The sequence below is a fragment of the Hydra viridissima genome, unplaced genomic scaffold, assembly GCF_058129835.1.
Source record: "Hydra viridissima isolate aposymbiotic clone 2 unplaced genomic scaffold, HvirCarnegie_v1 scaffold_5, whole genome shotgun sequence".
NCBI classification, from domain to species: domain Eukaryota; kingdom Metazoa; phylum Cnidaria; class Hydrozoa; order Anthoathecata; family Hydridae; genus Hydra; species Hydra viridissima.
In genome coordinates, this window is record NW_028324304.1 from 4125855 (window position 1) to 4151260 (window position 25406).

General features: G+C 28.1%; 1 protein-coding gene and 1 pseudogene across 3 annotated transcripts; one reads left to right on the top strand and one right to left on the bottom strand.

Moving 5' to 3' along the window:
* The first annotated feature begins 5041 nt into the window (after positions 1 to 5041).
* Positions 5042 to 13552, top strand: LOC145189254 (uncharacterized). 3 transcript variants are annotated; one of them, XR_016452589.1, is made up of 10 exons: positions 5042 to 5181; positions 6351 to 6420; positions 6634 to 6768; positions 7001 to 7159; positions 7249 to 7286; positions 7475 to 7673; positions 7912 to 7997; positions 11624 to 11966; positions 12942 to 13011; positions 13149 to 13552. XR_016452589.1 is itself a non-coding variant. In XM_090087836.1 (10 exons), the coding sequence occupies exons 2-10, from the start codon at positions 6354 to 6356 to the stop codon at positions 13268 to 13270; spliced, it is 996 nt and encodes a 331-aa protein (XP_089943962.1). In that variant the 5' UTR covers positions 5042 to 5181; positions 6351 to 6353; the 3' UTR covers positions 13271 to 13552. The 3 variants fall into 3 exon arrangements, 2 of the variants coding, with proteins under 2 accessions (XP_089943962.1, XP_089943963.1); XM_090087836.1 differs by having other exon boundaries at positions 11624 to 11743; XM_090087837.1 differs by having other exon boundaries at positions 6637 to 6768; positions 11624 to 11743.
* Positions 13553 to 19768: 6216 nt separating this feature from the next.
* LOC149888082 (uncharacterized) lies at positions 19769 to 20875 on the bottom strand (annotated as a pseudogene).
* Positions 20876 to 25406: the final 4531 nt, after the last annotated feature.

Sequence of the window (25406 nt, forward strand, 5' to 3'; positions counted from 1 at the left end):
ACTAAAACTGAAACTAAAAAATTTAATAAAAACGAAATAAAAACTAAAACTAAAAAGATTTTTAAAACTAGAATAACACTGCTCGTTAGTGATGAATAATACCTTCTGTATACGTCTTTAGAAAAATCACATTTCGTGAAATTTTCTAAGATAAAATGTTTTGTACATTTTGAAAGTGCGTTTAATTTTTTTAAAATAGAATGTTTGGTACGTTTTTTTTTGTACGTTAAAACAGAAAGGTTTTTGGTGAACAAGTAAACAAATTTGTACTTAAATATAAAATTCATATACAAATTTGTTGCTCTCGAAAAATTAGTTAAATAGACTTAATCGCATAGGACTATTTCGAAGTAGATTAATGGGTCGAAACAAAACCAAATTTTTTTCAAAAAATATGACTGTCTAAATAATCAAATTATTTTATATTCGACTTAATTTAAAACGAGTGGACGTAAAATTTTTTACCCAATCCGCTAATATTTGTAAAAACAAATCCGGGTGTCGAAAAAACAACGCCACCCAAAAAACAATTGGAAAAACAAAACCCCGATTTACAGATTCGATGTATCACAACAAAATGTTCCGGATCTTTTTCTATTCATTTTTTCCTCGCTCTAGAATTCAAAATACCCATCCTGTTTGAATACTGAAATCTAATTTTTTTAGCCTTTTATAGTATTGTTATTTTCCTTTTCGTGTGTTCTTTTTTTATAAGTGCTACAGAAATGTTATTTTGTTTTTCCAAGAGTATTTCAAAGTTTTTGGTTAAAAAGACTAAACCTTGATTTTTGGTAGTTTTGTCCACTGCTGTCCCTCTTTTGGTAAAAACTGCGTTTAGTCGGTGTACAGTTTTTTTATACATCGAATCGAATCTTGAATTAAATCACCTAAGTATTCGCGAGTCGAATCTCGAATCTTAAAAGGTATTTTAAAGTTTTTTTTATCTTGTCATCACAAAATAATCTATCTTGCGTTTAGATTACGCACATTATACATTTAAATTGGGGTGGACCACCTTAAAAAGAAAGTAAAAACGAAATAAAACATCGTAGCTTGACAGAATTAAAAGAAGTTAGAATAAGATGTATTTACTTTTTTGCGCCAAAATCAAGGTTTCATCATTGTGGTTAGATAGAGAATAATGTGAATAGTTTATTACATTTCATTGCATAGCTAGTACTAATTAGGGTTCCTGCGAAAGGACAGGAAATTTTTTTTCGTATATTTGTGGGCAATTAACACTATTTATGGCTTGCGAATAACCATTGGTACCCATTTCCTTAACAATCCAATCTTCAATGCAACTTTTTACAGAATTTTGTTGGGAAATTCTGTTTTACAGATTTTTTTCACTTAACTTGATTAAAAACAACGTCAAGTAAATTTGTTGGTAAGTTTTCAATGTTGTTGTCATTTACAGAATTTACATAAGGACTGGTTTCGCATAGCTTAAAATCAACTGATATTTCAATTAGATATGTTTTTCACAATAAGCTCGTCGTCAGTGTGCATAACGACTTTGAACCTTGGTCCAAAGTATTTTGAGATAAGTAGTGCAACATTTTGCTAAATCAAACGATGCATGTAATTGTGAAAGTAACTTCTTTTAAAAGCTGCTCATAAGGCTACAATTTAATGATTCTAATTTAACTTTTACAAATTTTTTAATTGGTTAGCATCTGATTAAAAAAAACAATAGCACAATGCCATCTCTTATATGGAAATTTTTTTTCAAAATATGAAGGTAAGATTTAAAAAAATTATTTTCATTGTTCATTGATGTTTTGTGAGATTTGGACTTGAAGATCTTAAACAAACTAAAAAATATGCGTATTATAAAGAAAGCCAAAGTAGTATCAGGTAATACAAGTAATTCACATGCCCTTTTTCTTTTAATTTTTCTTTTAATATATCAAAGTTAATTTAGATGTGTTGGTCAATTAGAAATTTAAGTCTCGTTTTTACGCTAAAACTTTCTCAAAACATGGTGCACAATGACTCAGGATTATCAAAAACCGGCAAAATCTCAATAAAACCCGATAGAAATTGTAAATAAACATATTATATTTGAAAATAATAGTTTTTTGGGTCAAAGAATTAAAATTTTTATTAACAAAATTATTTTTTACACGTACCTTTTACGCGTATATTGCGCGCAAACGCGTTCACGCACGAGTAAGGTTCGGGTGCACGCGTAAAAAAATAAAATTGATTAAAATTTTAGAATTTTCAAGCCAATACACAACATCTTGGAACATTACTCTACTTAATATTTGCAAAAAAATATTTTTAGGATTTTAGTATTTAACTTTCCCACTAAAATATCGTGCAAGAAAGGGATAAATATGTCTAAGGGCTAAGTTTTTGATCATTTAATATTGTTTATCGCTGAGTTCAGTATTCACTTTTAAATCAAGAGCTTGCCTTACACTCATATTTAAAGGAAAGATTTTATCCAATGTGTCTTTAACTTTTTTGAATTTTCTGTAAAACATTTGACTTTTTTTAAAAAACGTAATTTTTGTAGAGACTAAAGTTAGAGCAATAATGTTCAGCACCTAGTTCTTTTATTTTTTCTCTTTTGCTTCGATATCCAAGGACCACCCATTGTTAATGGTATTTTCCAGAATCAAAGTGTTTTCTTTTATTGTTCAAAAGATTTTCTTGAAGCCATTGATATTCTTTTTCTATAAATGAATCATAATTTTTACCACATTGTTTTAGTTTTTTCTTCATTTCAGCTCCATCTGAATGAGCTTTTTCTGCAGCAGGCCAAATTTTTACCAAACATAGACATAGCTTAATGCCAGAAACAGCAGAGAAGGTCGTTTTCATTAGTAAAAACTATGAAAACCTCAATCCACTTGTTAAAGAAAAATGGTACCTTAACAAAATTGGTGTACCACAGGATAGCTAAGATGGACTCTCTAATTCAGAACCTTGCCCTAGTGAATCACTTTTAAGGCCAAATCAAGAAACCAAAAAAACAAGCTAAGAAAAGGGCGAGTTTCAAATCTTTTCAGACAATTCTTCTGCACAGCCTAAAAAACAAACATTCAAAAAAATGAAAGAATCCCAAATCATTCTTTTGTATGTTTTATTTCGAAAAATGTTTTTATGTTGAAATATATGTGGGAAATGTGTATATATATATATTTTTTATTATTATTGTTTCTAACTCATTAAATACACAGATATGTAATGAAATAAAATGCTGAAAACGATTTTGAAAATGATCATTTTGGTTATTATTATATATTATATTTTGGTTATTATGACATATTAAAAACACTTTAAAATGACCAAAATGGTTTAAATAATTTTTTTAAAAAGATTTAATCGATGACAATTAAAAACAGCGCCTTAGCATTATTCATTTTGTTTATTGCATTTTTTAATTTTGTTAACCATTAATCCAACTGCACGATTGCCCAGTGTTTATTTCACTTTTCTCCACTGATTTTTATAAAGTAAACGCGTAGTGAATTTAAGTTATGCAGTAATCTTTTGTTGTGTTTGTTGAATTTTGATGATCTTAGTATTACTCTCTTTGAGCTCGAATTTAACTCTATCTAAGTCACAGAAAAATAGAGTTATCATTCTTAACACGAATTATTTATTAATACATTAATTGCTCTTTATAAACTGAAAATAGAGAGGTTTTTTTACATAAAACAAAATGGCTCAAACCATAATCTGCCCCATTTAAAAATGGCTAATTCCAGCATTTGAGAAATTTTGTTATTCTGAAATTATTAGCGCCACAGAAGGCTTTAAAACTTCATTTATAAATTGTATTGCTATTTTCATACTGGAATTTATTGTCTAGTAATAATGTACTTATAGCAGTAAAAACTTTAAAACGCGAAAAATTATCTACGACACGTAATTAGATTGATTAAAATCAACTCAGTATCGTCGCAAAATTTTAAATTTAAAGTTTTCTAAGTATTTATCGGCGAAAAAAAAAAGACTGGCGCCAATTAGATTTCCCCGTTTTGGCTCAAGTTAACTCGTAAACAAGAGTAAAATCAAATAAACAAAGTATGTGTCTATAGCTTGTTAATGTCGAAACCTAAATGCCCCACTTTTACTCCTTATTTTTTAACATAAAAAAACACCTTCCAAAGCCCCGATCATTCTAAAATAGTTTGACTGAAAAAATTTCAACTCTAAGTATTTTTAAATGTAATTTTAAAAAAAAAGCTTTTTTTTTTTTTCTTGGAATTTTTTTAAGATTTTCTAGGAACTTTTTCGAAGTTCGCTCTTTTAATTTAGAGCGTCACCAAATTTTATGTTATAGTTTTAAGTTAAAGGAACCCAAATTTTTAGAACTAGTGGCGATACGACAGCCTCATTTTACTTTTTAACACAAATTTTAAGTTTGAATATATATTTGAAATAATGCATAAAATGATATAACTCAATATACATTACCTTAATATAAATATCCTAAAATCCATTTTTTTAAAAATCATTACAAATCAAATTCGTTAGTATTAATGTGAATGTTGGTGCTAAGTATCAGTGGGTTAGTAATAATCCTTTTGTAGGTTGATATTCCCATCAGCAGGAAATCGTCAAAATGTGCATCGGTAATTCGAAATCTGTATTGACTGTTGAATCGTTAAATAGTTGGGATCACGATTAGAGCTTATTTATTATTTAAAAAACTAAAATAGTAAATTTGGGAAAATAATTGTTATTAAAATCAAATATAGTTCTTTAAAACTAAAAAGTTAAAGCCATGTGATTTTATCACATTGCGTAGATAAACTGTTGAAAGTTCTTAGAAGTTATCACTTTTAATCTTTCTAAGAACCTCTTTTATGGAACTCAGCTCTCTCCACCGTCATCGTTGTTGAATCTTTCAAGTTAAAAGTTTTTTTTTCGTTAAACTTCATTTTACAATTTCATTAAAAAAAAAACCTCAATATTTAGTTTCGTTTAAATTATGAAATTTAAAAAATAAAAATTAAAAAGAACTCTGTAACTATCCATAGTTCTAAAATAAAATCTTTCTGGTGGAGAATAGAAACTGTTTAGTTTCGATAGCAAGTTAATAGTAAAAAGCCTAAGCATTCTATCAACAAATTAATTGTAGAACGACTAAGCAATCTATAAACAGACACTTGCCGGCGCCTTTATTTTCACAAAGTTTCACAAGATAATTTTTTAGAGGTATGATTTTCTTCCTTTTACAAAGAGTAGAAAACTCATTTTGTTATAATTAAAAATCATATTAGGTTAAATATGAGGCTATTATATATATATATATATATATATATATATATATATATATATATATATATATATATATATATATATATATATATATATATATATATATATATATATATATATATCTATATATATATGTCTTTTTATCTTGCAATATTTCATTGTATTTTTTAATAAAATTACTCTTGTCACGCTTTCCCCAACTGCTAATAACTCATCTCTCTCTGGGTTACTGTCACCTTTCTTTAGATTTTCTAGGATTTTTACTTGACCCGATTACTTAACTTCAAAAAACCTACGATTCGCATCACGCTTTTTAATTTTTATAATTCGTCCATTTGTTAACTCTATTATACCAATATAAATAAAATAAATTGGCTTCTAAATCTTAGCAGAGAGAGAAAAGTAAGACCTTCATTTTCAACCAATTTTATCGGTTTTTCATTGGATGAAGTCAAAAAGGAATTCTTTTCCTAACAAAGTTAAAATTATCTAAAGAAAAAAAAAAAATTCTGCTGGATCAAAAAGGTTTACAATTGAAATAAAATCTTTTAATATCTCAACAAAAAAATGTTGCTTGTTAGCGATGTGTGCGTGGCTTGTATAAACAATATATTTTTTTATAAATATTTATTGTCTGCAAGTACTATGTTATTTTAGAGAGATAAGATGAAATATGCCGAAAGTTGTTTAAAAACAAGAAAACTAAAAGTCTATCGGACGCAACTTAAACTCATAAACTTCTTTTTTGTCGTGATCTATCGCACGTCTTAAATTGTTTGCGAAACTCACTTCAGTAAATCTTGAACTGCGCTTAAGAAATAATGCTTTGTTGTCTACATCACGGCCGCTTTCCAGTCAGGACATTTTTCTGCAGACAGAAAAATTTTCTGATTAGAGTTGCGCAACATGTAGTTTCCCAGAATGTAAATTCTTCTGAAAAAATAAACAAAAAAAAAAATTCTCTCCACGGAAAACTGTCATGACTGAAAACCAGCCTTTACTGTTGTTTATAAATTTTCCAATTTAACACTTAAATTAATTAAAGAAATTAGAAAAAACATTCAGAAGATAATTGAGCACGAACATTTAAAGCATGCTTTATTTAGACTATGGGACCTACAAGACTTGGAATGAGAGCCTGGTTGGAAGCCCAACTTGACAGTGGAAAGTATAAAGGTTGGCATTTGTCGCTTCTGATTTTAAATTTGTTGCTTACATTATATTATACTGATGCATGATTTTATAATCGAGATTTGTTCACAATATAAATGTTGTTCTATTAGTAATTAGTAAATATATTTTATCACACCCTTAAATTTTTTTTATCACACCTTTAAACTTTTTTTATCACACCCTTAAACTTTTTTTGTTAATTTAATTTGGTTCAAGAAGGTTTAAGTTGGATTAATCGAAGCGAAGGAACTTTTCAGATTTCTTGGAAACACGCTTCTGGGCAAGACTGGAAGAGCGAAGATGCATCTTTATTCAAGCAATGGGCAATCCATACTGGGAAGTATCGAGAAGGTTAGTAATTAAAGAGCGTTAATGTTGTAGTATAATATTCCTTGGTCGTATTTACATATGTTGTTGAAAGGTATCTTACGTAAATATTTCACGAAATAAAACTTTTTACGTGTGTTTTTTATTCGAGATATTTTATACGTAGTCGACTTGATTTCGTTTCGCGTTTAGGCACATTTATATTCCTCATTACGAGCATTACTTTCAGCCTAAAGTTGTTTGCTTTTCTTTTTAGGTATTGATGAGCCAAACTATAAAACGTGGAAAGCAAACTTTAGATGTGCAGCTAACTCTGTGCCAGATATTAAAATGCTTCGAGGAAAAGGAGAGCTGAAAGGGACAAATGCAACGCGCGTATTTAAATTTTCCAAGCACGTTAAGAGTAGGACAAATGGTGAACATTTTACATTTATTAATAAAAAAAAGCAAAATGAATCACTTTGTTTTGTATGTTTTAAATAAAGTAACAATATCTTGATTTAGTATATCAAAAAAATAATCGAAGAGCTGCTCTTGAAAAGGTAACTTTTCGACTGAATGTTTTCGTTAGACTTTTTTTCAATCAAAACTTGCCAAATGTTTTTAAGGTGATTTAAAAAAAATAGAGTCTTACCATTATATAAGCGCGCGCGCACGCACACACACACACACACACACACACACACACACACACACATATATGGTAAGATTATTTCCTTTATAATTCTAGGAACATGAAAAAAAAATGAAACCCGAGGTTGAAGTTCAATATCTGACCCGCTCCAAGTCGAGTTTACAACAAAAAAGCCAAAAAGTAGAAAGTGATACCAAAGTTCTCGATAAAAAGTTATTCAATAAACCAAATGATTTACCTGCGGAAAAACCAATTCAAACCAATGATTCAAGAGAATTATTCAACTTTGAATGCAGTGAGTATTTCTTTTTTTCTTAATAAAGCACAAAATACATAGTAATTAAAGTTTTTCATTCTTTTTTATGGTTTTTACATTATAAAATTGCAAGATAATACAATTTTCATTTTATTTTTTAAGTCTTAAATATTAAAAACGCTAAATATAAGAAATCAAATTTAAATTGGTAAAGGTGTTAAGAATTTCCAACAATATTTTGATTTGTATTTTTTATTATTTTTTTAATCATTAACAGCAAAGGATCCAGAAGTTCATTCTAGCAACAATTCTAGCTCGGATATCAAAGTTCAGAATTTGTTTTTGGATGAATACCTTCAATTTGTAAGAAATTTTTATTAATTTGCATATCAGTTAATTCTCTTTAATTGATCGTTATAATGATGATGCCCGTCATTATAATAATGATGAGTATAAATTTTTTTCTGTTTGATTATTCATTTCTTTTCTTTCTAATAAAAGCGATTTAAAACTTCGTCAATATCTCACTTCTCTGCCCAGACTATTGCTGGCCTCGGTTACCATAGTACTCTCAACTGAACTTTTGAAATTAGTTTAAGCCTCTTATACTTCTTTAAAGAAGAAAAGTAGGTACTGTTACAATTATTATTTGTGCATGCGCTATCAGTGGATATCAGGATGTTATAAGGTTTTCAACAAGGGATGTTTTCTTTTGCCATTACTTCACAAGATGCAAGAAATTGTAATGATTTTGTAGGTTGGTATACAAAAGCGATAAATCTCGGATTTTTTGTATTCTGTTCTCCTGAAGCAAAACATATGGCTTCTCGAGGCTCTTTGAATCATCACGATAGGATATTTATAGAACTGTACTTGAACTGGATGTGAGCATGATGAAGCACTATCAGAATTACAAAAGGCTATTTTCGACAAAGTTCTGATCACCTTATCAGCTAGGAATCAGCCAAAAAGATCAGCTCTACGAAAAAAAATTTGCCAAAAATCAGCCAAAAAGATCAGCTCTACAAAAAAAATTTTTCTGAAATATTGATTAGTTGATGTGTAAATCCAAATTATATTTTTTCAAAATATAATTTGGATTTACACATCAACTAATCAATATTTCAGTGAAATAAATTTTTGCTGTTCAAATTTTTTTACAATTTGTAATTTTAAGTGATAATTGGATTAAAAATGGAACTAAAATTCTTAAATAGTAAAAAAAATCTTTTTAATGTTCCGAACTTTTTGGCTGATTCGTTAATGTGAAGTTTTCAACCGTTTTATAACAAACCGTGAATCTCAGGTATTTTCAGGTGTGGCTTTGATATGGCAGTTGGTAGCGCTACCATGATCTTACTACAACTTCAGCCCTTTTCAGATTAAAAGAGTGGTTTACGGAAATGATTTTTTACTTTTATTTTTTTTATCAGCTGCTCGACCAACACTTCATAGAATTATCTGTTTGCACTTTTTTTTGTCTCTTTTATCCCAAGTGCTAATCATATTAAGATAAAAGAAATTCAATCACCTGATGGAAATTTTACAGCTCGCAATGAAGAGAATGAAGTGCTTATCTGAGCCAGCCGAAATAGTGTGCTTTGCAAAGATTCTTAGTGCCAGCAACTTCTACAATCTTTCGTATGTTGAAGAGCAAACTGTAATTTTGCCTCTACCCACCAAATTAAACCACATTAAGCATACTGTGAAAGAGGTACTTTAGGCGCACAAACATTCGCAAAAACAAACTTTTGCGAATATGAGAATTAGGACAATTTTTTCATTCAACTTTTCTACGAAAAAAGATTTCTTAAATAAGAATTTCCCTTTTTTTTTTTTTTTTTTTTCCCGAAATATAATCTTTAACGAATGAGGCCAAAATGTCTTCGCGAAAGTTTGGTCGCCTAAAATGACTGATTCTCAAACTTTGTGGTTTGAAGTTGTGTTTAAACATATCTGGTTTTCTCAAACCAAAGACTTTTTAAAATTTCAGTTTTAATAATTACAAAAAAAAAAAAAAAAAAAAAAAAAAACGATTCGAATTCCATCGAATTGAATTAAAGTAACACAATTATAGTGACACTTTAACATTCTTAAATGGCTTTTTTTTCTCTTATTTTTTTGAAACTAAATCCTTATTGTATAGAGTTATTGATCTGAATTAGGATCTACCTGTATATAACTAATGTTACACGAATGATTTATAGGGTAAAATATGCTTGATTATGCAGCGCTATAAAGAAATATTTACCAACTGGTTTTTTTTCTTTTCTTTTACATTCATATTATAACGATAAAACCTACCTTTGGGCCTGAATAAGAGTTTGTGAAGGACAAAATATAAATTACGTTTTTTTAAAAAAAAATCGTGCTCACATTGATTGAAACAGATGCATTTTAATTTTGATAAATATAAACAGCTTAAAAATTCTAAGCTGGTGCTGGAATTGTGAAGTTCTAAGCTTTGGAATCAAATAACGATAATCGAAAACCGTGATCGAAGATTTTTTGGTCAAAGAAAGAAGAAGTACGAGATAATTGATTCTAATTTAGAATCAATTATCTCGTACTTCTTCTTTCTTTGACCAAAAAATCTTCGATCACGGTTGTTGATTATCGTTATTTGATTCTACAGCATGACAAAGATAAGCAAATTAGTTAACTGAAAAACGATCACTTTTGTCCTTTGATCAAAAAATATTCGATCACGGTTTTCTAATATATTTATTTGATTCCACAACATGACAAAAATAATTAAAGTGGTTAACTGAAAAGCGATGGCTCCCCATTTTTGTTATGTTGAGCAAACCTGCATTTAAACTTGAAAAATCTAATCTCTATTTCAGTGGATGGTCACTTAAAAACTAGATAATAATACTGACTTTTTTTTCCTAGTTGTTTAATTAAAAAACGGAGTTGCATTTTTCTGCGGCGGTCTTCAAATGACTTTTTGCAAATATTTTCAACTAATATTCACAGGAATGTTTCTTTACAATTTTTTTTATAACGAAAAATGCAACGTTTGATACTCTTAAAATATTCGGTGTCAAGTATAAATCTAATTTTATGAATAGTTTTTTTATGATTTGCAAACCTAATACACTTGTAAAAATATAAGTAACTTAAGCGTGCTTATGATCTGAAAAGAATAATTACTATTAAAAAAAAAAAAAAAAAACACATGTCAAAAGTTATGATTAAATTTCTTCCTTGTCTTTATTTTTATAAAAAATTCACAATTTATTTAAAGCTGTTCATTGAAATCAAGAAATATTTTTTATAATCTACTGACTCAAAAGGTCTTTCGCGATTATCCCTTTAAACTTGCTTTATACATGCACAATGACAACCAACTAAACAACTTAAAGTTATTTAATCTGTTAAATAATATTACTACAGGAAAAAATTCAAAACAAAAAGATTAAACCAACTTATCTGCTGTTGTTAATCAATTTTAAGTCTTAATCTGTTTTTATTACACAAATTGCCAGTAAAATGGTTTTTATAATTCAAATTTTTTAACTCACGTACGTTCATGTTTATGCATGTTCATTTCATTTTGTCTCCAAGGAAAACTCTGATATCTCCATTACAGAAATATAAAATATTATGATAATATTGTATAAGTATGCACAAAAGGTTCTAATGGTGCCAGATTTCCTAAATTTAAAAATATATGTTCTAACGCATAAAAATATCAATAAATCAATCTATTCAAAAAATTACAATTCTTTTTTTAAAAATGCAATTCTTCCTTGCCAATCATAATAAAAGCCATTTCATAAATTATTTCAATAAAAACATACTAATACTAGATAGCTCAATTAAATTAAATGAACTTAAAAAACTTTGTTTAAACTCTTTCTAGATTCCTATAAAACCATGATGGGTGGTGAAACCCTATGATGGGTGGTGATATAACAATATAGTTCAACATTTAAGAAGATTTTAAAACAAAAATCATTTTTCATCATATATTTTTATTTTAGAACACTTATTTTGACCGTCTTTTGCAATATAATGGAGATAATTGGAATAATGGAGACAATTGGAATAATGGAGATAACTGGCATTACGATAAAGACTTGTGCTGTGTTGACACACAAGATGTAAGTGAAATCATTTAATTATCAAAGAACTTAAGAAAGTTTAAAAGTTAATTTCTGATGCAAATCAACAACACCGTTACCTATTGGGATTATAGAATGTCAAATTTTGAAAATTTGACATATTTTGGGCACAATGGCGTTTGTGGTATGGCATTGTGAAAAAAGTAATGTTAAAAGAAAGAAAATTTGGGTTTTCCAGAATAATGACATTTAAATTACTTATGTATGTTACTATACTAAATGTAATTTTTTATGGTTTAGGGTTAGTAAGCTAGTCCTAGGATTAGCTTGGTACTTCTAATTTTCACTCTCTAAATCTCAAGTGTTTTTGTTAAGTGCATTTTTTTCCATGTCACTTACATTAAAAAATACAAACAAATAGTATGTCATTTAAACTTGACTGTGTCATAAGAATCTAGAACTATCTCTCAAGTTTGAATAAGAATCTAGAACTATCTCTCAAGTTTGTCATAAATGCTGCAAAAACTTTAGGATGCCCAAATAATGTTCATAAAGTTCAATATAAATTTGTATGTACAAAGATGAACAAGACACTGATGATCTCATTTGGTTTCCTGATTTTTACAAAGTGATAATTTACAAGTTGTTCTTTTTTCTGTGATTAAACCATGTATAAAACAAATTTCTTTCATAATTGTATTATTCTACAGATGTACAAACAAGCTTCAAATAAAAGTAAAAGGGCTTTTAATGTTAGAAAGTTTGAAATTTCTTAGGAAAAAATATTAGCAACACTGAAAAACAACCAAAACACATAGAGAATAATTTTTGAATTTGATAGCTGTTCTTGTTATATTTGTAGTATGTCATAAAAAAGATATAACTTTGCACTGATTCTCTCCACATCATCATAATTATGAAAGATATTGATACTTTCCTTTTAATCAACCATTCACATTGATCATTTGAGCACAAAGTGCAGAAAAACTGCCTTAATCCTACCCTTATCCTTATCTAAACTAAAACAGACATTTTACATAAGTTGCTTATAATATTTGTTGTCATGAATATGTAAGCGAATCACAAATACAGCAAAAAGTATCAGGAATTTTTTACACTACCATGATATGGTTTTTTTTTTTTAAATAAAAAGAATGAATGGCATAACTTATTTCAATAATTCTTTTTTTTCTTTTTTCAAAAAAAAAAAAAACTTGAAATTTTTTTTTCTTTTAAGTTTTATCAAATGGATACAGAATCTTCAACTTCTACTGATAGCTTAGAAAAATACATTTGGACAAATCATGGTTTGTTTAATTTTGCTATTTTTTTTTTAACTCTGAAATTCTTATATGTAAAAATATTACGCTTTACAAATGTTAAAAGAAATTTTTATTAACAAAATTTGTAAATAATAGACTTCAATTGCTTATTCTTTTTGTAGATTTATTACTTTTTGACTGGTGTGATTCAGAATCAAATACAAGTGACATTCTAATGAGACCTTTGTCAATTGTGGATGGAGAGCAACCCATTTTAACATACAATAGTATTAAGAAGGAATAGCAAACAATAGACTTTGTCACTGACACATATTGTTGGTGAACCCAAAATAAAGTTTCGAGTGACCTATTTGGTTAGATGCAGTTTTTCGACAAAAGTGGGCCATACAATTGCAATTTTTAATAAGCAAATGAGTTATTGCTGACTAGAAGTAACTGTTGATCACTTAGCAAACATTAAGAATGATTGTTTTTAACAAGAATTATTTGATGTTCATATGTTCATATTTATTATACTAAGACTAAGAATTTTTACATTAAATAAAAATCTTTAAATCAAATAAAAGTTCATTTCTAAAGTATGAAAGTAAATATGCATACCTGTTAAACAGACAAACTTTAGGATGTTAAACATTTTAAACAGTAAATCCAGAGGAATGTGATACGTAGCCTCACCACTTCCGGAGGTGGTTGGTTAATGTACCACACCCTAAGGAAGCATGTATATGCTGATAAATAACCAAGGCATTTTGAATATGATTTTGAAACCTTGATTATGCCTATCACCTTTAAATGCGTAAAAGTTCTCTGCTCTGAAACATTGCTAATTAGCAAGCTACTTACACAAAAAATATGTGTCAAAATAAAAATGTATCAAAATAAATGTATCAAAATGAACATGTATTGAAATAAATATGTACTATATTAAATACATATCAAAATAAAAATGCATCAAAAAAAATTTTTATCAAAATACATATGTATCAAAATAAATATGTATCAAAATAAATATGTATCAAAATAAATATGTATCAAAATAAATCTGTTCTAAAAAAAAAACAACAAAAAAACAGTATCAAAATAAATGTGTCAAAATAAATGTTTTCAAAAAAAAATCCATTAAAATAAATATGTTTTCAAACAATAAAGGATCAAAAAAAATATGTATCAAAGTAAATTTGTTTTCAAATATATATATAAAAAAAATATATAATGCATCAAAATAAAGATGTATCAAAATAAAGATATTTCAAATAAAATGGATCAAAATAAATGATTTCAAATAAAAATGCATCAAAATAAATATGTTTTCAAATAATGATGCATCAAAATAAATGTTTTCAAAATAAATATGTTTTCAAAAAAAAAAGGATCAAAATAAATGTTTTTAAATAAAAATGCATCAAAGTAAATATGTTTTCAAATAATGATGCATCAAAATAAATATGCTTTCAAAATAAATATGTTTTCAAATAAAAATGGATCAAAATAAATTTTTTCAAATAAAAATGCATCAAAATAAATATGTTTTCAAATAATGATGCATCAACATAAATGTTTTCAAAATGAATATGTTTTCAAATAAAAATGGATCAAAATAAATGTTTTTAAATAAAAATGCATCAAAGTAAATATGTTTTCAAATAATGATGCATCAAAATAAATATGCTTTCAAAATAAATATGTTTTCAAATAAAAATGGATCAAAATAAATTTTTTCAAATAAAAATGCATCAAAATAAATATGTTTTCAAATAATGATGCATCAACATAAATGTTTTCAAAATGAATATGTTTTCAAATAAAAATGGATCAAAATAAATGTTTTTAAATAAAAATGCATCAAAGTAAATATGTTTTCAAATAATGATGCATCAAAATAAATATGTTTTCAAAATAAATATGTTTTCAAATAAAAATGGATCAAAATAAATGTTTTCAAATAAAAATGCATCAAAATAAATATGTTTTCAAATAATGATGCATCAAAATAAATGTTTTCAAAATAAATATGTTTTCAAATAAAAATGCATCAAAATAAATATGCTTTCAAATAATGATGCATCAAATTAAAGATGTATCAAAATAAATGTTTTCAAATAAAAATGGATGAAAATAAATGTTTTTAAATAAAAATGCATCAAAATAAATATGTTTTCAAATAATAATGTATCAAAATAAATATGTTTTCAAATAATGATGCATCAAAATAAATATGTATCAAAATAAACATGTTTTCAAATAATAATGCATCAAAATAAATATGTTTTCAAATAAAAATGGATGAAAATAAATGTTTTTAAATAAAAATGCATCAAAATAAATGTTTTCAACTAATGATGCATCAAAATAAAGATGTATCAAAATAAATAGAAAGCTGCATTTTTAATTAGTAATGTCACTATCGACTTATGTATTTTTGTACTTTAAATTAAATTAAAAAATATTTGTGCTAGAAAAGTATTTGTCTTATAACAAATTATGAAAATTAGAGTCTGTTTTTTTGTACAAAAACACATAACAGACTCTAATTAATTTGCAAAAAATTTGTCTAAAAAAGCCAATGGGGCATTTTAGGGTGTTATTAAAAAAAACATACCAAAAAATCGTAAATGCTTAGCATTTAGAAATAACATAAAAAGTTCGGCGCTACTCCACTTTCTCCCCCCCCCCTAATTTTATGATTGATTCTGATAGAGAATTTTATGCTGATTAAGAATCGTATAAAAACATGGGTCTCAAAATCAACGGAAAGTGCTCTAATCTGATGTCGAAAGTACAAAAATATACCACAAATCGCTAATATTCGCCATCTTGAAAAGTGATTTTTTTTTGTTTAAAAGTTATCCTTTCAAAGTATCAACAGCCTGGTTTTTATTTTTTATATAAAAGATTTCGAATAAAAGAACAAAGAACCGGTGCGTTAAGTTTCATAATCAGGTGTATTGACCGCATTTTTTTTCTCTTACCAGGTAATGAAATTCAATGGCATTTACTCTTATCGCGTCAATTTGCTTCAACTGGAATCGCTATCTATATTAAACCAGAAAAAATTCCTTATAGTAAAAACCAGGCTGGCAATGTTTTGCGGTTAAAAACAATATCAACCGTAAAGTTAGTGAATTCAAGATGGCGAATATTAGCGATTTGTGGTATATTTTTGTACTTTCAACATCAGATTAGAGCACTTTCCGTTGATTTTGAGACCCATGTTTTTATACGATTCTTAATCAGCATAAAATTCTCTATCAGAATCAATCATAAAATTAGGGGGGGGGGAGAAAGTGGAGTAGCGCCAAAAGTTCTGTAAAATAATATTACAGCATGATTATACTTGCCTTTTAACTAAAGTCTTTCTGCAGTAATAAATATTATGAATAAGTTTAGCTTATGCCTGCCATATTGTGTATTAATTTATATGTGCTATTATGCGGATGAAAATAACTATATTTCTTCATTCGACAGTAGGCTGTAGTATCGGTTAAAATAATTTAAAATTAGTCAACCGGTGACCCGCAAAAACATTTAACATGTCACATGTCAATGTTATCTACCAGTTATTTCTGACATGCGTTACCTTAAAAAATTAAATAACAAAAACTTATCAAATTAAAAAACTAAAAGACTAAAGAAGGTTCATAATTACTTTAAGGAGATGAGAGAAGAAAATTAAATAATTAGATAAAAGTTAGTATGAAGTGAGAAGGAAAGTTCTGCCGGTTTAATGAAAATTTAGAAATGGTGAAATGAGTTACCTAATTGGAGAATACGAAGTTTTTCGTTTACAACTTGGAGCCGTTAGTGGTGTCATTTATTGATATGTAGAATAACGATGATAGAGAGCGCTAAAAGATTTCATAAAACCGAAAATCGTTACGCAAAAACCATTTAAATAACTACTGATGATATCAAACCAGAAAAAAAAAAACTTTGAACCTGAGCCTCCTGAGTAATTATCATAAGTTTACTGATTCAAACCAGAAACAGGTTTGCACTAACAGCCTTGTCCAAACTGAATATCATGCTAAAAAGGATGCTGTCTCAACATCAAAAAATCTCTTGATCATATTTAAGATTCATAAACTCTATTAAAGAAGCTTATTGGTATGAATATTTACTCAAGCAATTTTATAAACTCAACCACCTTTCAAAGTATCTGTTAATCAGTTCCAGCTCTAATTTTGAGTTTTCCAGCCACAAGTTAGTATGAGATACTTAGTCATAAATAGGATTTGCTGAAAATTTTTTATTGATTTATTCAGAAGTATCCATCCCCCCTCCCCCTGAAGGTGCACGGTTGTTTACTTCAGAGATGATAAACGGCAGAAATCTTCTCGCCTCCACGTTACTTCCGCAGCTATTGGCGGCCGCCTCCCAAAATTGTTTTTTTCCCTACAAAACGTTCTGGTTTCCACCTCTGGTTGCTTCCGCCTCCCAATTGGAGGCCACTGTTAGAATTTTGTTTTGGAAGTAGAATTTTTTGGAAGCCGCCGCCAATTGGGAGGCGGAAGCCACTGAACGCGGTCTCTAAAACAATTTGCCTCTGAAATATCTTCTGACAGCGGCCGCCAGTGGCTTCTGCCTCCAAAAAAAGTCAGCCTTTCGGCAGAAAGTCACTTTGCCGCCAGGAGGTGTTATCAACTCTGGTTTACCATGGACCTATAAGAGATGGACGTGCAACCTATTGTTGTTTTTGCGAACCATGCTCGTTGCGCATTGTTACAAATCTTTTGTTTTAAACAATAGAAATTAAATTATATTAAATTCTGTCGGATTCGTCGAAAAGTTTTCGCCTCGTCTAACCAGTCACATCAACTTCCTTCTAGTTATTCAAGATAACAGCAATAATCAGGTTTTAAGCTTCATTTTATTTAGTTAGACATTTTTAATACTTTAAGAAATAACGCTGATGATGATATAGAAGTTAAGATCATTTACTAAACTAGTTTAGTACATGTATAACTAGAGATATAATAAATAATATAAAATATCAACTACTTTTGTAGCTTCCTAAAACACAATGGTTTCATGTCCAGGGAACTACTCCATCTACTATATTGCTTTAGACTTCTAGTTTATAAATATTATAGAATTTTCTATTTTTATGTTTAACAACAGAAATATATACAGTTAAGGGTAAATGTATATAAAATGAATGTAAATACAATAAATACAATAAAGAAAAAAATAATTTGTCACAGTTTTAAAGAATTTGGCAAAGCCAATTTATGGCAAACCGCAAGAATAATTAAGTATTTAATATTAACGTGGTATGATATACCAGCTATGTTTAAACTAATTTTTATTTGACAAAAACAAATGGCTTATTATGTGCTTTTTATGACAGATGAAATAATATATGAAATATGAAAAAAGAAAACATGAAATATTTGGTCGCATTTTGCAAGAGAGTTATAAATTTAAAGAACTTTTTAAAAAGGTATTGCTTTATCTAATGAATTATAAAAAAGCCCATTAAAAAATAAACCAACTAAAAAATAATGCTTAGTTGAATATATATCATGGAGCTTAAAGAGTAGTCGAGGCAAAAAATGGCGACATATCGGAAAAAATACTAAAAAAATACACAAAATTAAGCCTGGTGAATGAAGGACCAAGGAGTCGAATGAAACCAGACCTTGAACAAAAAACTTTATTTAAGCTTTTTAATATTTGGCTATACTTTTTTTACTCATTTTAAAATTATTCTTACAGGTCTATTTTATCATTGACGGAACTTTGTTTACACGAAAAAAGTTCTCAAATTTACAAATATTTATCTTGAAAAAATGATGAAAATCTGTTCGTGTTGACAACTAATTTCCTTTACCTTGCAAAGTGATCAGGAATAACTTAAAATTAGGCAAAAATTAATTTTGTCAAAAATATTTATTTAAAATTGCTGAAAATTTACTCTAAGATGTAAAAAAAGTAGACAAGGAAAGAAGACTCAAAATATTTTAAAAGTGGTTAAGTATGGTCAGGGATTAGCAAATTTTACTGAACCTCCCTCCCCACCACCTTGCCCCTGAGTAATTTTAAGTAGGGTAAAGTAGGGTAATTTTGGCGTATTAAGCTAGTTTGTTGTTTATAGACAATGGTTTCTTTAATAACGTTAAAAAATCATGCATATCGATGTCCTGCAGATATATCTATTAAATAATAGTTAAAAAATTGTTTCAAAATTACAAAGTTTTATGTAAAACTTATTTTACAAAATACTCAAAAATGACGAAATTAGCGACCTAGTATGGTAATTTCAGCACAATGATAGGGTAAATTCGGCTTATTTAAGAAAATTAAGACGTTCGTTGAAAACGCAATAATATAATTAAAATATTATAAACAGCTATAAATCTGCATTGTATAAAGTAATTGTCTCTTTAATGGAATTTGTTGCACCTAATTGGCATTTAATTAAGGGCGTTGCAATTACAAAGATTCATATTTTTTGAACCACCTATTTTAGTAAAGTATGAATACATCAGCCAAAACAGAAACCTTATTAGAAAAATGTGCTTTCAAAGTAAACTTGTAAATAAAATGATTACTAATTTCTATGATTTCGATGATTACTTCTAAATTCTGTTCAAATAAGAATTCATGTTTACAAGCTCATAAGTAGTTCATAAAATAGTATTTTACATAACTTCAATAGTTAAACATAAAAAAATAAAATACAAAATTCAAAGAAAACTTTATAAAAAGAGATTTATTTAAGAAAGTTAAAAAACAGTTTATCAATATGTGACATATAACTTTTTTTTAAAGAATTAGTGTTTTATATAGTCATCACAAGTAAATACTTTTTTAGCATAAACACCACATATAGCAGCACATGTTTCATGCCACCATCTACAGCATTTATGGCATTTATCCCAATTATCCTTTTAAATATGGATCAACAGGATCCCCATAACTATATTGACATATTGCACAAAGTTGTTTATTAATCGCATCTTTAGCATCAAGGTTATTCAAACACGTCTTTTGATGTGTAGAGATATTTTCTTTAATGCACTTTTTACGTGGCTGCCTGTTCTTATATTTCAAAGTTAAAGATTCCTCTGGCTGAGATTTATATGGTGATCCAGTAATTTTTTCAGCATGATTTACCCTCTTTTTTATACCTGTTCGTTTTGTATTTTTAATGTCAAGTCCAGCGTGTGATCCGAATGTAACACCATTAGGTTGTGAGGTTTCATCAGAGGTGGCTAATTCTAATGACTTCTGAAGTGTAAACGATGAGTTTGGTGAATCAGGTTCTAAGTAAAAATATTTAACTAAAAAAGGTGAATAAAATTAGGCAACATGTAAATTATAAAAAATTTGAACGATTTTTTAGGTTAACAAAACAACAGATAAGTTATTATTTTGCTTGATATAAAAAAAAAATACATTTGTGTTTTAAATAAATGGTAAAAGATGGTAAAAATAATACATCTTTTAAAATGATTTACCTTTCTGAGAAGCAACTACACATTCTGTGACAAAATCAATATGATCTAAATCTTTAGCAGAGTCTAACCTATTGTCGAGAGTAGGGTGCATTTCAGAGGTAGTATTTGGCTTTGAAATTTTCGATACAACATACGAGTGATCAGTAGCCTTAGCTGCAGCAAAGTCTTCTTCAGTAAACACATTTTTATCAAATGGATATATTCCACATCTTTTAAACCCTGACTAACAATTTTGAACAATTGCAGCTTTCTCATAAGCTATTCCAAATAATTCACTGGCCTCTAATTCAGTTACAGGACGACCTGGATGGTGACGAAGCCAAGTACCAACTTCTTGATCATAGAAATTTTGAGACTTTTAAAAAATGAAACATCAAGTGGTTGCAGTTTGTGCGTGCAGTGGGATGGAAGTGATAATATAATAACATTTGTCTCGTGAGCTTTTATAATAAGACTAAGATTTTTTTTATGACTTAAATTTCCATCTAAAATTAGAAGAACTGGTTGGTTTCTTGACTGTGGCTGGACTGCTTGTAAAAAACGATCACACCATTTTTCAAACAAATCAGTTGCTATCCACCCATTTTTGCTGCCACCAGAAACAGAACCGATTGGTGCTTTATCAAAAAATTCAGGTCTCACTCGAATATGTGGATAAATCAACATTGAAGGGACAAAAAATCCGCTTGCTGATTGTCAACAAACTATTGTGATTGTTTTTCCTCTTTCAGAGCTTGTTAAGCCACCAACACTATGTTTTCCCTTCAGGGCAACAACTTTTCCTGGTTTATGGCATATAGACAATCCAGAATCATCTACTTTAAATAAGTTTGATGGTGGAATAAGCTGCATTTCATTAGCATTAAACATTATTTTTTCTAGTTCATCATAAAAACAATTAACTTTTATTCTATTAAAACCAATTGCTCGATGCATTGATGTTGATTCAGCAACTCTTACAGAGAGATTATTATGACTTTTCAAAAAAACCCCAAACCATTCTTTTCCTGCTGAATTAGTTGCACAATTAAACTTGTGAATAACCCCATTTTCTTCACAAAACTGGAATACCATTTGTTTTACATCTTTTGGAGACAGACCAAATAATCTCTGTGACATAGTCAAAATAACTTCAACAAGTTCTTTTTCTTGAAAGCTGAGAGTGTCGTTGGGTGTCCTGCACTTATTTTTTAACACATTTATCAACAGACGCTTGTTTTATATAGTCATGTAGTGTTTGCCTTGGTATTTTACATTGTTTAGCAGCAGAATATTTTGAACAATCATCAACTAAAACTGCATTTACTGCTAGTGTTAATGATTCATTTGACCAATTACCATATTTTACAAGTTTTGAACCCATTAAAAGATGCTAACACACACACATATATTATTTTATATAATAAATTATTAATTTATTATATACATATTATTATATATGACATAAATTTCATTTATATTGTAGGGAACTATTATTTTATTAAATTTCACAGTGATACTAACGAATTCAATTTTTTACTAACTCCTTATTATCTTATTACTATCTGAATTACTTATTTTATTATTACTATCTGAATTGTTTATTATCTTTATTTCTAGATTCTTGAGCTTCTTCTGAATGTAATCCTATTGGCAACAAGAACTTAGAAATTATTTCAGAACTGTGAAGCAATACTTTATGCAAAGATACAGGCATATAAAACCAATTATATTCTTTACAATAAAGCTTTGCTGTTTTAGTGCAATATTCACTAAATTTTATTGAATCTATCTCATAACTTGAATTTATTATGTTCAAAATGTTTGCTAAACGTTCTATTAATTCTTTATCTATGCCTGTAATAGAAGAAAATAAATCCAAATTTTTAAATGCTCGTCTGGCAGTATTACCATCATTTGAAGTTCTAGAACCACCTTGCCCAGGAAAATCTACTCTTAACCCTAATTCTTCAATGAACTTATTTTGTATGATTCATTTTCTTTTCCACAAACTTCTTTGTCGTAATTACCACGAATTTGCCATTTTTTTATTTTAAGTCTGTAAGAAATGTGTAACAAACATTCAAAACACCTTATCTGAGTATGCAATGAAGAAAGGCCTAATTCAATGTTATCTATATTAGAAGTTGGAGTTGGTATTGAGCCACATGCAATAGAATTCATTTGTTTAGGAGAAGCTGAGCATATATTACAAATTTGTTGTGAAGAAGTTGAGCATATTGCATTGGCAGCCTTACCGTCAATCATTGTTAATTTCAAATCAAATTTAACTTTAGTTACAATTACTTCAAACCATTTATCAACTCAAACTCTGAATCCTCTAACAAATTTATTTGATTTTGAATATATTCTTTTTCAAATTTCAAAATAGCTTCTGATTCCTTTAGATATTGAACTCGTATTGGTCGACAAAATCTAATTGACGATGGTTTAGGGTTTGTCCAAACAGAAATGTTTCCAAATGAAAGATCCAAAGGAACAAAAGTGGTACTAAATAAATCAGAGTCTTTCGAACTATCATTGTCAAATTTTTGCTTATATTTACTTTGACCAGATGCACCATCGAACCTCCATTTACAACTTAATATTCCTTTTGTTTTATTGTTATTTTAAAGTTGCATAATTTGAGTTATGATTGAATCCATTTGGAAAAAACGAATTATTGTGTGATCAAGAAGGCTTTAAAGTTTAATTTCAACACTTTGCTCACTAAATATAATGCCATCAGGATAGCAATCTTTTCTTGCTAATAAAATATCACTATATAAAGGATGTACATTTGCATTTCTTTCCTCAGCTGTAACCCTTATTTTCTGATAAACTCTTTGGGGCAAACCAGCTGGAACCATCAAAGCCAAACCTTCTTTTGGAGATAATTTTATAATAGGCTTTTCATTTTTAATCATATTAGTTACTTTATTGGGTAGACTAGGAGAAGAAACAAATTGGTTTAAAGTAAAACACAGACTATAGCATTGACTTCTCCTTGAACTTACTATAGCAGATAAGATCAACTCGTCATAAGTATGGTTTGTTCCCATTTTTTCACTCTTTCTTCTTTTTGTTCTGATGGTTGATTGTTCCCATTCAAGGCATTTTCTTCCAAGTGTTTTCTTTACATTTTGATACGTTATGTTATTAAAAGGTGACGGAATGGAATGTTCTTCTAATTTTTTTTAGAATAACTAGATCTGATTGAAACCAACTTGCTTCTTTAGTTTTAAAGCGATCACGTTGTCGATTATGATTATAAAGTTTCTTTTTTAAGTTTTGAATAAAATTTTCCATTATTTTTAGTATACTTTTATATTGTTTAGAAGAACGCAAGTCTGATTAACTTCCAAAATGTAATCAAAAAGTAAATTTTGAAGCAATTCATTTTTATCGATTAAACCTCTGTCTTTAATAACTAAATAAAGCTGATGTTCAGTAAACTTTATATTCATTTTAAACTAAAAAGAGAAACGTGTTAGGAAAAACTCTCAAAACATGAAAGTTGTTAATTTTTTCTATAAAATGAACTTTTTAAAACTACATTATTTCCAAATGGGGCAAGTTGGGGCAGCAAATTTTTTTGGTTTCTTATAATACAAATGATACAAACTCTCTTTAAAAAAAGAATTGGCTTCGTGAAGGAAGTCTAAGGTAAAAAGTCCTAGCACCATAAATAACAGTATAAAATCGTTAAAAAAGCATTTTTTAAATGCATTTTTTACAACTTGTATAAATACATATTAAAATTTTTTTTTTTTTAATTAAAATAGAATTATATATTATCTTTGCATGTTATAAAAACTAAAATAAAAAACTTTGTATATAGGGAGAAAATTAAGTTTTAATAATGATAAAATTTTAATGATAAAAAAAAGCTGTTTTCGATCAATTTCAAACGTATATTAACGTTTAAATCTATTATTTCAGTATTAATTTTTTTATACCATTAGAATCATAAGAATCTGTAAAAAATAGTTAGCTAGTAACATTATTGAAATTACACTACTCAAAAAACTATATTTTGGCCAAATTTTTAGTGTTTCTGAATCACTTTGCCTTGGTGTAATTTGTTTAGTAATTTGTCAACGCGTAAAGTAGTTACTTTATCCTGAACAGTCTTATTAAATAAACTCTATAAAAGTTTAAACTGATACCACGTGATAAGAGCTTCTGTTTAAAAACTGTGGGAAGCTATTTTAATAGATTTTTTTGTTGACGGGTTAAACTTTGCGGAAACTTACATGGCTCGGTGATTTCTGCGGCCTCTCTGATGTAAAACAATATCCCAGCAGGCAAAAGACGTCTATAGATCATCTAAAACTACTCTAATTTGCATCTTTCGTAGATGCGTATATTTTAGACGTATATTATTCATCGAAAAAAGGTCTAATTTCAGTGATTCTATTTTTTTTCAAATGTAGACGCATATTAGATGTATAAACGAGATCAAAACATAGATCTCTTTTCGGTTACACATAGATGCATTTAAAATGTCTTCTATAGATCAGTTGAAGAGAAAGAAGAAATTTTAACTAAAGACAGTCGATTTTACAGAACGATTATTATAAATGACCGCCATTAAAGAAACGTGCATGGCGGAAACTTGTTTCTAGAAAGGAATAAAAATTTATACGTAGCTAAGTTTATACTAACCTATGAAGAACATAAATCATAATGATAATAATTTTGAATGAGTTTTAAATAAATAAAATTACATGCTATTACCAATTACTTGCTAATATAACGACGAAATATTTTCATGGTTTCAGTGCATAACATTTTACTAAAATCACTTCATGATCTGAAAGATAAGAACGTTATTCTTAAGTTGATATTTTTATTTGTAGATTAAAATGTAATTTTAATATAAATGTGTGTTTTTATAAAAATATATGGTGTTTTTAATAACGCCAAAAACTGCTTTAGTGGTTGGCTGTGCACATAACGTTTCCATTGAGAAAAATA

What these genes read in the sequence shown, in the direction of transcription:
- LOC145189254 (XM_090087836.1), top strand. Translation starts at nt 6,354, where the DNA reads ATGGGACCTACAAGACTTGGAATGAGAGCCTGGTTGGAAGCCCAACTT. An exon ending in CGTTAAGAGTAGGACAAATG is followed by an intron (nt 7,160 to 7,248) that starts GTGAACATTTTA and finishes ATCTTGATTTAG; the next exon opens with TATATCAAAAAAATAATCGA. An exon ending in GCTGTGTTGACACACAAGAT is followed by an intron (nt 11,744 to 12,941) that starts GTAAGTGAAATC and finishes TTTTCTTTTAAG; the next exon opens with TTTTATCAAATGGATACAGA.